Source organism: Schistocerca serialis, chromosome 1, assembly GCF_023864345.2.
Source record: "Schistocerca serialis cubense isolate TAMUIC-IGC-003099 chromosome 1, iqSchSeri2.2, whole genome shotgun sequence".
NCBI lineage: Eukaryota > Metazoa > Arthropoda > Insecta > Orthoptera > Acrididae > Schistocerca > Schistocerca serialis.
This window is the reverse complement of record NC_064638.1, coordinates 1141627029-1141642348: the sequence shown is the minus strand read 5'-3', so window position 1 is coordinate 1141642348 and position 15320 is coordinate 1141627029. Positions and strand designations below refer to the sequence as shown.

At 39.0% G+C, this 15320-nt stretch overlaps 1 protein-coding gene across 1 annotated transcript in view; it reads left to right on the top strand.

Moving 5' to 3' along the window:
- LOC126417476 (serine/threonine-protein phosphatase 6 regulatory ankyrin repeat subunit A-like) overlaps positions 1-15320 on the top strand; it is a 408260-nt gene that overhangs the window by 121404 nt on the left and 271536 nt on the right. The window contains exon 4 of the mRNA XM_050085121.1: positions 2506-2805. Coding sequence (XP_049941078.1) covers positions 2506-2805 — 300 coding nt within the window. The remainder of the gene's footprint in view (positions 1-2505; positions 2806-15320) is intronic.

Genomic DNA, 15320 nt, shown 5'->3' with positions numbered 1-15320 from the left:
TCTATTGCCCTCACAGTTTCTGCTGGTTCATTAACATGAGAAGTGATCTAACACCCCTTGACTGTTGGCAAGAATCATGAGCTTTCTCAGGTGACTACAGTCTGAATCATGTTGGTGGATACTTTCAGGTGCAGGAAGAGCACCATGTGAAATTTCAATGTCATCACACTGAGGTTTACAAGTAGCAATGTTTCCAAGAAGTGTTTCTGCAACACACACTATTTGCATATGTTCACTACAATCTACAGAGCTATTGTCATGACTAAGCACGTCAAACTGTTTGTTAGTGGAATATTGTGGGTCTGTTTAATATTTCAGTACACATATTACACTTCCATATTTTTGTGAAGATCTCATTTCCTTATTCGGGGTGCACTCAGCCTCATAATGCCAATTGAGGAGCTACTCAACTGAATAGTAGTGGCTCCGGTCACAGAAAGCCATCATAACGACTGGGTGAGCAGTGTGCTGACCATACGCCCCTCCTATCTGCATCCTTAGCTGAGGATGACACGGCAGTCAGATGGCCCCGATGGGCCACTTGTGGCCTGAAGACGGAGTGCTTTCATTTCCTTTCAATGAGGAGTCTGCCTTTGCACATTGAAAGTGAAATTTTGCCTCACACTTTGCACACACAATACCACTTTTAGCGATTTTCCTGCATTTTCACCAGATCACTGCTTCTTTTGTTTTCACATTTACTGTTTTGTTGTTTGAATTTGTTGCATTTATAATTTCAAGCATGTAACTCTTCTAAAAGTGTTACATGAATTTCAACTTTGCAGTCCTTCTTCATTAATGTTTTGCCAAGACCATTTTCATTACATCTTTCAGAACACAATAGTTTCTGTCTTGACTTTACACTTTAACATGTGAAATGGTACACAGTATTCCAATTTATGTACATTACTCACTTTACACCATGCATCTTGTGGTAGCAAAGTTCTGATGTCAGCTCTTGCAACTTATACAGTGATGTACTTGTCCCATGTGTTATTTCATTTTCACAATTTTCACAAGTTATTCCTTACATTCTTTATTTAAATGTTTGTATTTCTTGTTAAATGCAATTAGAAAGATACTGATCCTTTATCGAGGAGAGATCTGCAACTTTATGTTCCCTTTTTTGTAGGTTGAATATAGTTTGCACATATTCTGCATCTGATCCACAAAAATTCTTCCATAGTCAGCTATTGAATGTACATATCAAAAAGTGTTGAACATTGCACTATAATGATAGAATGACAGTGAAGTGACATGCTAAGGAAATTTTCTGCAGTAAAGCCAGAGTATAGAGCAGTGTTCATTCCATTCTGACAGTCAACATTCATCCCCAAAAAGTTTGTGTTTGTGACATGTTGTATGAAACTATTATCTAAATTCATTTTAAAACATTGTTTTTCCTCTTTTCAGTGAAATCTATGGTGTTGACTGGTACTTAAGCATGTGCTGACTAAATTTAAATGGGCTCTAGTCTTTTCTTTGTTTTCTCCCACGCAAGTGTTGCTGTTTTGTCAGTGACTAAAAGATTTATATAATCATAAAAGAAAATGTTTTGCCTGTGTCTAATGTTCTATTGAGAGTTACTGATATATTAATGTACATCAGTAACTTTCTGTACATTAATATAACAGCAACTCTCTGGATAAAGTGAGAAAACTCTTTCTTTGCTGATTGGCTCTAAGGTGCCAAATTTTGAAATTGATTGATTTTGGACTTGATAAATGTTTTGCTAAAAATCATATTTTATCGTTTGTATTTCTTTATATTACATTAACTTTAAGTGGGATCAGATTAAAACTTTTAATGTTACATCATGGAATCACTGTAACAAATATGTGTGGAAAGACCTTGCGCATGATTGTAGTTTGGGGGATTTTCTTGGGGGTGAGGGGTGCTTTGTGTTCAGATCCTGTTTGAGCTAGGAACATGGAGTAAAAAGTTTACGGTTTAGCCTGGACCAGCAGCAATTTGTATAGCTATATGAACATCTGTCCTACTGTAGCTATGTTACAGTACAGTAAGCTAGGTTTGAACAATGAATTGCCCCCAACACCCAGGTAAACTGTGCATATCAGTTAACTCCTTTTGCAAAAGATTTTAATTGAGCTGAAGTTAATGCTCAGCTAATGGCACCATTGTGTGTGCACAATTTGGGTTTTACATGCTAAAGCAATCACCCATTTTCAGATTTTATGTGCAAAAACAGTCACACTTAAATAACTCCAGACTAAAGAAAGACTGATGGTTCAGCTTTAGTCCACTGGTTTCTCTGACCTTGGTCTAAGATAACTTTTAACTGTTTGAAGAAAATCTTATTTTGTTTCAATTTTCTGGGAGATTTATGGAGCGCACCTTGCATATACTGTAATCATGTATGTATAAGGTCAGACTTTGCATGAAGGTAGACAAATGGATAAACTCAAAATGAAATTTTTTTATCCATAATATTTATCCATTGTCAGATGTAGAGATGATGTTTTGAAACATATTCTTGTCACTTAGGTGCTGCAGTTCCTGATCTCAGCTGGTGCCAATATTCTGGCTACAAATGCCTTAGAGGAGACAGCACTGCATCTCTCTGCGCGCACTGAGTCAGTGGAGACCTTCAAGTTCCTCCAGCAGTCAGGAATTCCCATGGATGCTGTGGATATTCGAGGCAGAACTTTTCTCCATCATGCAGCTGAATTTTCATATCCAAAGATGGTGGAATGTATCTTACAAGGGGGCTGGCTGCCTGTTGACTGCCTAGACAAGAATGGACAAACACCACTGATGTTGACAGCAGACTTCCCACGGAATGAGGTACATTGCTATTGTTATCCATCTGCAGTTAATCACTGTGTATATACATTTCACTAGTAGTTATGTGTGTGTTATGTTTACTTTGTAATACATTTTATTTTACTCTCATAATGCCATGTTTGATATTTCTAGGGTTTCTCCCACTTTGTTGTTCAAATAATTGAATCTAGAAACGCATAGGTGTACTTTCATTGTGAGTTTTTGTTGATTGATGAGATCTGTCTATTGTAACTAATCAAATAATAATTAATGCTCTTATTTCTGCCAAGATTTACTCTAGAGTAAAATGTATTGAATCTTTTCATCTTTTTCCTTTCAGTCCAGAGAAAGTACTCTCTTGTAGACTTCTATTTCATACATGTCTTTCTGCTAATAATATTAATAATAATATTAATATAAGAGAGGGAAACTTTCCACATGTGAAAAATATATCTAAAAACAAAGATGATGTAACTTACCAAATGAAAGCATAGAGACACTAACAAACACAAACGCACACACAAAATTCAAGCTTTCGCAACCCACAGAGAGGGAAAGACGAAAGGATATGGGTTTGAAGGGAGAGGGTAAGGAGTCATTCCAATCCCGGGAGCAGAAAGACTTACCTTAAGTGGAAAAAGGGCCAGGTATACACTCGCACACACACACATATCCATTCGTACATGTACAGACACAAGCAGACATATGTAAAGGCAAATAATAATAATAATAATAATAATAATAAAATTTTCAGTTATTTATTTATTTGATAGTAAATCATTAATTAAGTAAACTTACTTTCTAAACACATATGTAGAAGTGATTGTGTCAGAATGAAAATTCATTCAAGAAAACTAACACATTACAAGACTAAACTGCTGACCAGTACCTGCCTTCAAGAGGCAAAAAATGTAATAGCTGTGAAAAGTAGGTTAATATTGTCACTTCTGTAATTGTTTTTAGCAGTGCTACATATTTTGCTTCCACATTATAGTCATTCATTTTGAGGTGATCAGCAACATGTAACTGTTTGCCAGAGGAAACTATTCAGCTTAAGTCACTTAAGGCATACCATCCTTTTTCTTTCATAAGCAGTTTGAGATATCAAAATGATGTTTTCAGCAAATGATAATAACCTAAGGGGCAGGTACTTTTGTTGTGTGATAAAGAATGTTAACTCTTGTATTCATTGAGATATTGAAGCATGTATGATTTTTTAAATAGAATGACATACTCTTTTTAATGACATCCTTGAATATACGCTTGTTAATTTTAACCTTGAAACTCTTCACAAAAGAATCCAAGAAATATTCCAAAATTGAAAGGCAAAGAAACTCACACCAGGTCAAGTCATTGTATCAAGCCTTTGAGCTATTTACTTATCTGCACTGCAAAACTAGCAGAACCTGTGTTGACTTTCCTTGCACACAGACAGTAAACTAATAAGGAGAAGTTAGATATGTTGTTTTTATATGACAAATGTCAAAGAAATGCTGGAAAAACTGGATGGCAGAAGGAGGATGTGCATCCTGATCATCGCTGTCCATCATCTCTGCACAAACAAAAATCAAAGTGCACTCAGTGGAAAATTATGTACATGTTAACTACCTAAACATTTTACATGAATATCATTTATCTGATTGTGAGGAAGAGGTGGAACAACTGTTACACTACAGATCCCCCACTCACAATGATCAATGATGTCATGTAAAATAACTTACTTAACTAATTATAATCCCTCTATAACCTTCAACTTTTGATGAATTATTATCATTACCAAAATTAATGTCTCATGACACTGAATTCAATTTCATTTCTCTACACAACATAATGTGTACCATCATACATGTTAAGACAGTCATTTTTAATTAATAATCACCTGGTTTACCAAGGGTAAGTATCATAGTTTCCTTTTCCATTTTTGAATAATTATATATCATACTAAGTTTGATTTACAAACAAAAGTATCACATCCCTTTAATAGGAGGGTTGAATGAAAAGTAATGCCTCCACTTTCATTAATTGGGTTTGGATGGGAAAATTTTAATAAATCAAATGCAGAAATAATCCTTAGAATATGATCTATAATTAGCAATATTCACTTTTCCACATAATCACCAGCCAATTTGATACATTTTTGCCAACGATAAACCAGTTTTCTGAAGCCGTCACGGAAATAGTCAACACTGTTTCCGCAACCACAGTCTCATAGTTCTCTCAGTTTCTTCATCAGAAGTATAATGATGTCCCTGCAGATTGTCTTTCATTATCAAGACAGACTGAAGTCAGATAGTGCTAAATCTGGACTGTGTGGAGGATGCTGTACAATGGTGAAATTGGTGAAATTCAGACTCTGAAGTTCTGCTGTGGTCGCACGTGAAGTGTGTGGTTTGGCATTGTCATGCTGCAGGAAAATATTTCCCCTTTCCTTTTGGACCTTTGTTAGCCATCGTTTCAGAGTTTGCAGCATTGTCATGTAAAGCGCTGAATTTATTGTCGTTCCACGATCAAGGAAATCAACATCGATAACACCATCTGCATCCCAGATCACTGTAGTCATGATTTTTCCAGCTGAGGGAATTATGTTGGACTTGTTTAAGATCTTCTCACCTTCTACCAGCCCCTACAGAGGAAACACTTTTCACCACCTATCAACCCATTCAACCATGCCTATCTGACTTTATCCAAAACCAATGCTGAACATTACCTTTCTCAATTTATTCCTCCATTTAAACATGATCCATCCTGAATGCTCCCAAAAAATATCCTCTGTTTGATTTTCAGAATTTCCTAATCTCAAACTTAACTAACCATTATTCCCCAAACACTTCAATGTTGGAACAAATCTCACATCCACAGAAAGAACCACAATCTACCACCGGAAACCTGATCTAGACCTTAAAATCCTATCTGCCAACAAATGTTCCAACACAATGGTTATTAACTGCAGGATTACCTGGAGGAGGGACTCCACCAGCTGTCAGACATGTCCATTTACAAACTGTGCCACAGGAGCCCCATTTTAGAAATCTAGCAAGATCTCCAGTCCATCCGCAAATCAACAGGTCTGTCACAGGACTTCTCCCATGAGTCAGTTTCCTTCCTCAACCCCACCACTCCCTTCTCCCTTCTACTTGCCTCCTAAAGTACATAAATCCAACAGTCCAGGAGACCCATTGTGTCTGGTTGCTGCACCCCACAAAGAGACTCTTTGTCCTTGTGGACCAACACCGGCAGCCTCTTGCCCATAATGTACCCTCCAATATAAAAGAAACTAACTGTTTCATCTACCAATTATTCAGAGATCATGTTCCTTTACCACCTGACACCCTGCTTGTCACTGTTGATGTCAGCTTCTTCTACACTAGCATCCTCAATGCCCACGGCCTTACCGGTGGGCACACACATGATGCCACCATGATGCCATCTCATTCTTGGACTATCTAGAGCAATTCTTCCCCATCAGCCAGACTCCCAAATCCCCCTCATGGTTCAGATTCATTGAAGACATCTTCATGGACTGGACCAATGGTGAGGATACCCTATCCAATTTCCCCCATAACCTCAACATCTTCTTCCCCATTTGTTCACATGATCCTTCTCAGCCCAGTATGGCACCTTCCTCAGTGCTGATCTGCATCTTGAGAATGGCTCCATCAGCACCTCTCTTTGCATCAAGCATACCAACTACAAGCAGTACCTCCACTTCTACAGCAGCCACACACTCCACACCAAGGAGTACCTACCATAGAGCCTATCCACCCATGGTTGTCACATCTGCAGTGATGAGTAGTCTCTCTCCAAATACATCAAGGCTCTCATTAGCCTCCCCCCCAGAAACAGATTGTCTGTGTCATGTTTCCCCAGTCATCTATCACCACCCACACATTCACTGCACAGCCAAAAAGAAGCATCCCTTATGGCTCAGTACCACCTACCACTGATGCAAGTAAATCACTTTCTATGCTAGAGTTTTGAATACCTTTGGTTGTGGTATGAAATGATGAATTGAGAAATATCCTCACCACCATCTGTAGCACAGTAGTATTCTGTCATCCAACCTAAACTCTGTCCAAACAGGTCTTTGAAGACCTAATGGCACTGACAGACCATCTTGTCATCCGCAGCCTACAGGCATCACTAGATCAAGATATGGAAGATTGTGAGGTCAGCACACCACTCTTGCAGCTGTTGTCAGTTTTCGTGACCAGAGCTGCTATTTCTCAATCAGGTAACACCTCCATTTGCCTCACAAGGGATGAGTGGACCTTGCTTGCCAACAGTGCTCAGCAGACCACACGTTCACCCATCCAAGTACAGTGCTTAACTTTGGTGGTAGGAACCAGTGTACCACTGTGGCAAGGTCATTGGCTTCTGTCATCCACTCAACCTACACATCTTCTGTTCCATCAAATGCAGAGTCACCTTATAATTCTCACCCTCCAACCAAGAAGAAGAGTTACATTGGTAAGGGAAATTATTTGAGAATGTAGATATGTGAACTCAATTGTCCACTGCCAGGTAACAGGCACACAATTACTAGTTCACAACTCAGTAAATATAGTTATTATGGCCCGTTAAATTTTATTCACACTTGGGCATCAGATTTTTAATGAAATAATAGCTGCAGGCTCAGAAAAAAAATTGTTACAATTAGTAGCTATCTGGATGAGATGCATAAAATGGTTGATAATCGTCCATCAGGAAGCCATTAGTCTGGAGAGCATTACAAGTACTTACAGAAACTGGTAGCTTTGCTTGGTCAATTGTGAAAATGGTAATTATTACTTTTAAAATAACACACATAACCATTTCCAATTAATGTAATTATTATTAACTAAGCAGTGACCAAGGCAGAAGAGAGTAAAAATAGCTGCAAAAGAAGAAGAAAGGAATGTCTCACATCAAGTGATGAACAACTTACAAATATTCAGAGATAAAATTTTATTTATATCACAGTTACTGATGTAAAAAAGGTCATTTACTTACGGATTCCTAATACCATTCATAATAAAAAAAAACACTCATGTTCAGAAAAAAACAGTACATTTTGAATGATCAGAGACAGGATGTTCATATTCACAAGATGTGTACATTAGTATGTTGTGCAGAAATGATTAGAATTTCAGTCACCTTGGTTCAGCATATGCCCTGTTGCCAATAGGCACATGAACCACCATGGGCCCTGATGATTTGTTCCATGCATGATGGCACTGGCTAGTATAAGGTGTGAATGGTATTCTGTGGTGTAGTCATTCATGCTCCATTCACCTTGATCCAAGGCTCATCTGTGATGGTTGGCATTGGGTCACAGCACTGCACCTGTCATTTCACCATATCTCACACATTTTTGATTGGTGACAAGTCTGTGATCTGGCAGGCCAGAGCAAAAGGCTGACATCCTGTGACACCAAGAAGGTGCATGTTCATGTAGCTACCTGTGGTCATGCATTGTCTTGCTGCAAAATTGTGTCTGGGGTGTTGTGCATAAAGAGTGTGGGTACAAGTCGCAGGATGTCATTCATGTAGGTCACACTGTCCACAGTACCCTGGACATGCACCAACTGTGATTTGTGGTTGTGCCCAATAGCACCCCAAATTGTAATGTCATCAGTTGGTGCTGTATGCCTTGTGCAAATGCAGTCACTGTGATAACATCCCCCTAGCTTCAGTGAAACAAAATGCAGCCATCATTTTCAAAGAAATAGAACCTGGATTCATACAAAAACACTATCTGTTGCCATTCCTGCCCACAGTGACATCATTTCATACACCAATGCCATCTAGCATGTTTCTGCACATTTGTTAAAGGTAGGCAGAGAAGTGGATAGTGTACACGTAACACATGCCATAATAAACAGTGATGGGCTGTCACCCCTGATAGCATACAACGTGGTTCACTGTTGTGCCAAAGTTAAGGAGGATGCAGATCTGTCATACAATGCCATTCGGATGAGCTGTCGCTGTTCTCTGGGGGAGGTCTGGGTAGTGCGACGTACCCATCTCATCGTGTTCTACAGCCTTCCTTGAACCACTCTACAGACATCCATTGTACTGCCAAAAGACTTCATCCCACATGATCAGCATTTCCCCAGATGGATGCATCACATTCTCTCATGCCAAAAATGCACCCTCTTTCAAACTCACTGATGAGATAGTGCAGTTCACACATGCATCTGTGAAGCATCCTGCATGTCTGCTCATGTCACATTGATCCTGTACCTTTAGTTTATTGTGACAACAAGAGCTGTAGGCACATTTTATAGTAGGTGGTGTTGCAGCACGATATTGATGTTGACCTTGAACCAACGGGTCGACATGGTTCAAATGCCAATCATTTCTGCAGAACGTACTAATGTACGTGTTCTGTTAATATGAACATCCTATCTCTAGTCATTCAAGGTGTATATAGGTTGATGCATTATTTCAACCTGTGAAAGCAGTCATGCAATTTACCAACTTATCTGTGACTAATATGTTGCCTTCTATATGAGCATAACCATTAACAAGCTATCTGTCTGCTGCCAGAATGTGGCCAGGAGACAACTGGACTTCCCACTTGTCAAATAAGCTGCCCAACACAATGTGCTGGAACAGTTTGTCAAGGTTGCTTCACCCCCTGTGCCATCTCAATTCTTCCCCCTAAAACCATCTTTTCTGAACTGCACATGTGGGAACACTTCCTACAACAAACCGTTTGTTCCTGCAGTTCCCTCAGCCTCAACCTTTACTAGTCTTTTTCCTCCACCTGGACATCCCCTTCCATGCTCTCACTCCGTCCCTACACATGCCTTCTAAAATGTTATAACATCTGCATAGTCCTTTCCCCTTCTCTACTTGTCTCCTCTCACCTCGCCCCCCCCTTACACACACACACACACACACACACACACACACACACACACACACACACACACACTCACACACACACACATTACCCCTCTAGCACAGCAACTCAATGCTTCAACTAGCAACCCATTTTTCCCCTGCCATGTCTCTACACACTCCCACATGCTGCACATGCATCTTCCCCCCACCCCTAACCTACTATCCTTCCCTCTTCCCAATCCACACCACTTCCACACCCTCACCAACCGCTGCAGCAGACATCATTACTCCCTTCAGTGTGTGTGTGTGTGTGTGTGTGTGTGTGTGTGTGTGTGTGTGTCAGTGAGTGAGAGAGAGAGAGAGTTATGGATGTTTGAATGTGTCTGTGTTTTATTTCATTAATAGCTGATGAAGGACTTAGTCTGGTAGCTTATAATAGTTACTGGTCTGTTTCCCATTTGTCTGTCTCCCACTCAGTGCCTCCTCTATGTGATGAGTAGAAATATATTCTTTTTATATTATTGATAATTGTTAATATTATTTATTTAAAACAGACTACAAAAGATTTACAATGCTTAGCTTATCAGAGATACACTCAGTGCAACATAGTACCAACCACATTTAGTTTTAGCAGTCCTTAGATTCCATTGCACTTGCATAACAACGATATGAAAATTCACAATATAGGAGTATGACAATTCACTTTGTCTTTTTCTTTCCTCCAAAGAAAAATATAAAACTGAGTATTGAATTACACATGGATTTAAGCTTCTGCACTTCAGTTTTTTCAAGCAGCATCTCAAGTTGGACCCTCTCCCATGACTTGGTTAGCAAATTAGCTCACCGGTTGGACTTATTAAAGTGCTCTAATACAAGGTCCCCATCCAAAAATGTTTCCCTGATGTAGAAGTGACAGACTTCTTTATCCTTCGATTTTGAATGATATGTTGGGTTTTTAAGACAGCTTAATTGTAGTTGCATTGTTAACATAGAGCGTATGAAGACTGACTTGTTTCTAAATTCCAATCAGTTGATACAACAACATTTTTGGCCAGACGAACTCTTTTGCTGTTTGACTTGCTGATACTATTTCTGCTTCCATAGAGCATGTTGTCACTGTCGCCTGATACAGCTTTATGGCTAAGAGTTGCAATGACGTCTGTCGTTAAATGTCTTCTGTCCTTATCAAAAGCATAATTGGCATGAACAAACCTTTAAACCTTCTTTTTTCTTGTAAGTAATTCCATAATCCATCGTATTCTTCAAGGGCTCAGCCTTGTTGCTATGGATTTGGCAATGTTAGTGTCAGAGGGTGGCCAGATGCCCTTCCTGTCACCACCTCATAACCTCCGCCCCGGGATGGAATTAGTGTACCCCAGCTGTTGAAATAATGTGAACATTTTTAAAATGTCTGCAAGTTGTGTAACTGAAGTGGGACATGGGGACCAGCCCAGTATTCACCTAGTGGGACTGAAAACCACCTAATAACCACATCAGGCTGTCCGGCACACCAGCTCTCGTCATTAAACCACCGGGCGGATTTGATCCAGGACCGCCGCGCCTACCTGAGTCTAGGAAGCAGCACATTAATGCCCTCAGCTAACCTGGCAGGTCCAAGCTTTCATCATTAAATCTATGAAATATTTGTCCCAAAAATGTGGTGCTGTTTGAGACCATACAGACAAAATTCAGTAAACATACACATCCAGTATCTTCTTCAATATCTTCAGGTTGTTCCATGATTACATCTTCTTCAAGTGTATCATTTAGAAAAGCTCTTTTGATATCAAACTGCTTGAACATAATGTTCTCTGGTGCAGCCACTGCCAACAGGGTTCAAGTAGTATTATAAATTGCAACACAGCGAATATTTCTTCAGATTCAGTTCCCTGCTTCTGTATGAGTCCTTTGGCTGTAAGTCTACCCTTGAAGTGAACTTTCCCATTTGCTGCAGTTTCCTTGTGTAAGATTCATCAATTCTGCAACCTCTGTGCACCACTTGGATGCTCAGCTAATACCCAAGTGTTATTCTCTTTCAGGGGCTTCACTTCTTATGAATGTCCTCCAGCCACTGATTTTCATTGCTAGACCACAAAATATCTGTATCCGAGTTGGATCCTTGTCCCTGATGAGTTCCAGCCATGTACATACAATTTCCACCAGTCAACCATTCTGGTTTCTTCTTTTTGGGTTTCCTTTTTCATTCCTTACTTAAATCTTGACTACCTCCAGAATTTGGTGTCATATAAGTATCTTCTTCCTCTTCACTTATCCTTTTGTACCCTTGTCATGGCTGACATTTTCTTCTCCCTTTTCCCTTCAGAAGTCTGATTAGATTTACTCTGTCAAACAGTTTCACCATGAGCAGATTCAAATTCAGTAATGCTGGTGTGCAGATTGCATTCAACTTCAGCCTTAATTTTACATTGTGATTTAGTACAACTTTCCTCTGATACAGAATCCAGACTCCATACCCAACCAGTAGTCAATGCACAGTCTTGTCATCAAACATTGTACACAAATTCTTGTTCACATGCTCATAACATGCTGTTCCAAAGATTCTTTGGTGACTCAGGTTGATCACGGTTTTCAATAGAGGATTTCCCAATGTGATTCAATAGGTATATAAGAGTATTGCATGCTTCTACCCACAGTTCTCTTGGCAATTTTCTAGGGTTCAAACTATAATGAGCGCACTGCACAACAGTGCATTTTTCTCCTTCTGCAATACATTTTTGCTGTGGTGTGTAGGATGAAGTAATGCAGTGCTCTATGCCTCTGTTTGCCAACTATTCCAATACTTTCTTGTTATCCATCTTCTTTCCTCTTTCACACATAAATTGTTTGATACCATTACTGTCATAGCCTCATTTAAGAACTGTTGCAGAATGGTCTTGTCTTCACTCTTCTGCTTCAGAAAGAAAATGTTTCAAAACTTGCTGAAATCATCTTTAAATCATACACAGTAGCGAGCTTTAATGAGAGACTCTGTAGACATAGATCCACTTATGTAGGCATGGATTTGTATACCAGTAACCATTAGTTGAGTCATTCAATAGCTGAAAGGTAACCAATGAATTTTTCCCAGTGCATATCCATTGCATAATTCTTCTTTGCACCCATTCACATGATATTTATCTGCTTAAAATGCTTTTCATGTTGTTGAGAACTAATTCTCTCATGGTAAACTTGTATCATGACTGACAATGTCACCAAATTCACTTGAACTGGTTGTGCTTGTTTAACGACACATATGTCTAGAAGACAAAGATTTCTGCTGACTTTACTAGTTATCATTATTTCCCCAGTCACTTTGTCTTCAGTTTTGACAGTTTTGTTATCAAGTCGCATGGAAATATTTTCTTGTGCAGCCACTTTTTTGGAGAACAAGTGAGCACTTGCTTCAGGAACATAAAGCACATCTTTCAATTTGATATTTTTTCTGGCATTTGAATTTCACAGTTCCCTGTCCATGAGTCAACATGCTTTCACAGATTTTCCCAAATTAAACCTTATCAGGAACAATGAATTTTGTACATCATTCAAAATATTGTTTATTCTCAGTGATATGATATGTGACACCACTGCCACAGTGCCAAATGCTGACTTCTACACAGTTATTGGCTGAGTTATTAAAAACATATGACAAAAATGCAACATTCTTTTCAGACTAATTGATGTGAATGGTATTAACAGTCTTTTCATTGGACACTCTGTTGCCCAATGGCCTACATGCCCACATTTATGACTAGGAAATTTTCGTTTTGAATTTTCAAGATTTGCAAGATGTGGACACATAGGATGTTGCTGGATGAACAAATGGACCAAAAAATCAGTGTTTCAAGAACTCATGGAGGAGACAAGGTTGTCCAGTAGTGGCTTCCAGTGATTACTGCAGTTCTTTGGTCATATAGTTCAACAATGGAGGATAACATGGAGAAGATGATAATGCAAGGCAATGTCGAAGGGAAAAGGTTGCAGGGGAGACCACTGAGATGATGGATAGACCATAAAAAGGAGAGGACACACAAACATGAGGCCAGCTGCTCTAAGATACAGAATATCAAGAAAAATTGAGTCACACTGGTAAGAGGATTGTGTGACAGGTCACCAACTTTCTGCTATGAATTAGCTAAATTTTCTTCTTAGAGACACTGCGTGCAACAATCATAGTTCATTCAAATGTATTTTGGTTACATAATCCAGTTGTGCCCAATTTTTCAATCAAGTGGTTCACACTTTGATTTTTGGTTTGAATAATGACACATTGGTCTTTAAACTTGTCATATTCTTCATCTAGTCTGTGTAAAATTCAACCATTTCAAATTAATTTTAGTGTGGATAAAATTCAAAAATTTAGAATTCTTTTGGACAAAACATTTTTCTCATGCTTCTACAATTCATTGTTCAAATCCATGAAAAGCTTCTGCAAGATCAGAATGTGTGTGCTGATGCCCCTCTGTCATCATTTTGAATTTATTCATCATGTTTGATCATTGTGCATTGCTGCATTCAAATTATGCATGTAACTTACCTAAAATTTCTCTTTTGCGGGTGCACGTCAACATGAGCTCAGCAACAGATTTTCCTAGTGCACTTTCTGATAAAATTGCCACTTTTGACTTGCTTTTCAAACCATTGCTGATGTGCCACTGTTACTTCTGTGATTGCACCTTCCACCAATTCAGAACACTTGTACATACCATTAAGAATGTCTTGAAGTGCACACACTTGTAACAGCATCCACACATGCCATTTCCATTTTGCCCAGTCTTCAAGTGTTTGAGTTTATCCACCTGTACTTTGTAGTCACCAACACTGGTTGACATTTTCATCAAACTCAAAAACAATGGACAATTGAATGTTATTTTACAAAAATTTATTCATGAGCAAAGGTAAATACTTTGCAGCTGTTCACATGAGGCTTGAGCCCATAACCTGCTATGATTATTTATTTGAAACAGAGTACAAAAGATCTACAAAGATTATTTCCTGAGAGACACACTCATGACAACACAATACCACAGTTTAACACATACAGTAGTGACACTCACTGCTGTAAAAGTTGTTACCTTTAGAGATGGAGCAACTCCAGCACCTGTAGCAGTGAGACTTAGTTAACAAGATAGTTATTATATTTTTTCATTCCAAGCGTTAGTAAATGATCAAGAAACATGAATGGTCACGAAATAAATGTAAAAACAGCCAAATCTCACTGATTTAGTGACATAAGCAACAACTTATACACTATGTGATCAAAAGTACCTGGACATCCCCAAAAACATTTGTTTTTCATATTAGGTGCATTGCGCTGCCACCTACTGCCACGTACTCCATATCAGGGACTTCAGTAGTCATTAGACACTGTGAGAGAGCACAGTGGGGCACTCCGCGGAACTCAAGGATTTTGAACATGGCCAGGTGATTGGGTGTCACTTGCCTCCTATATCTGTGGGTGAGATTTCCACACTCCCAAACATTCACTCTTTCCGATGTGATGGTGAAGTGGAAACATGAAGGGACATGTACAGCACAAAAGCCTATAGGCTGACCTTGTCTGTTGACTGACAAACATCTATCCCGACCACCACACAGGAATTGATGAAATAAAACAGCAAATGATGAAATAAAACACACAGACATTCATACATCCATAACTCTCTCTCTCTCTCTCTCTCTCTCTCTCTCTCTCTCTCTCTCTCTCTCTC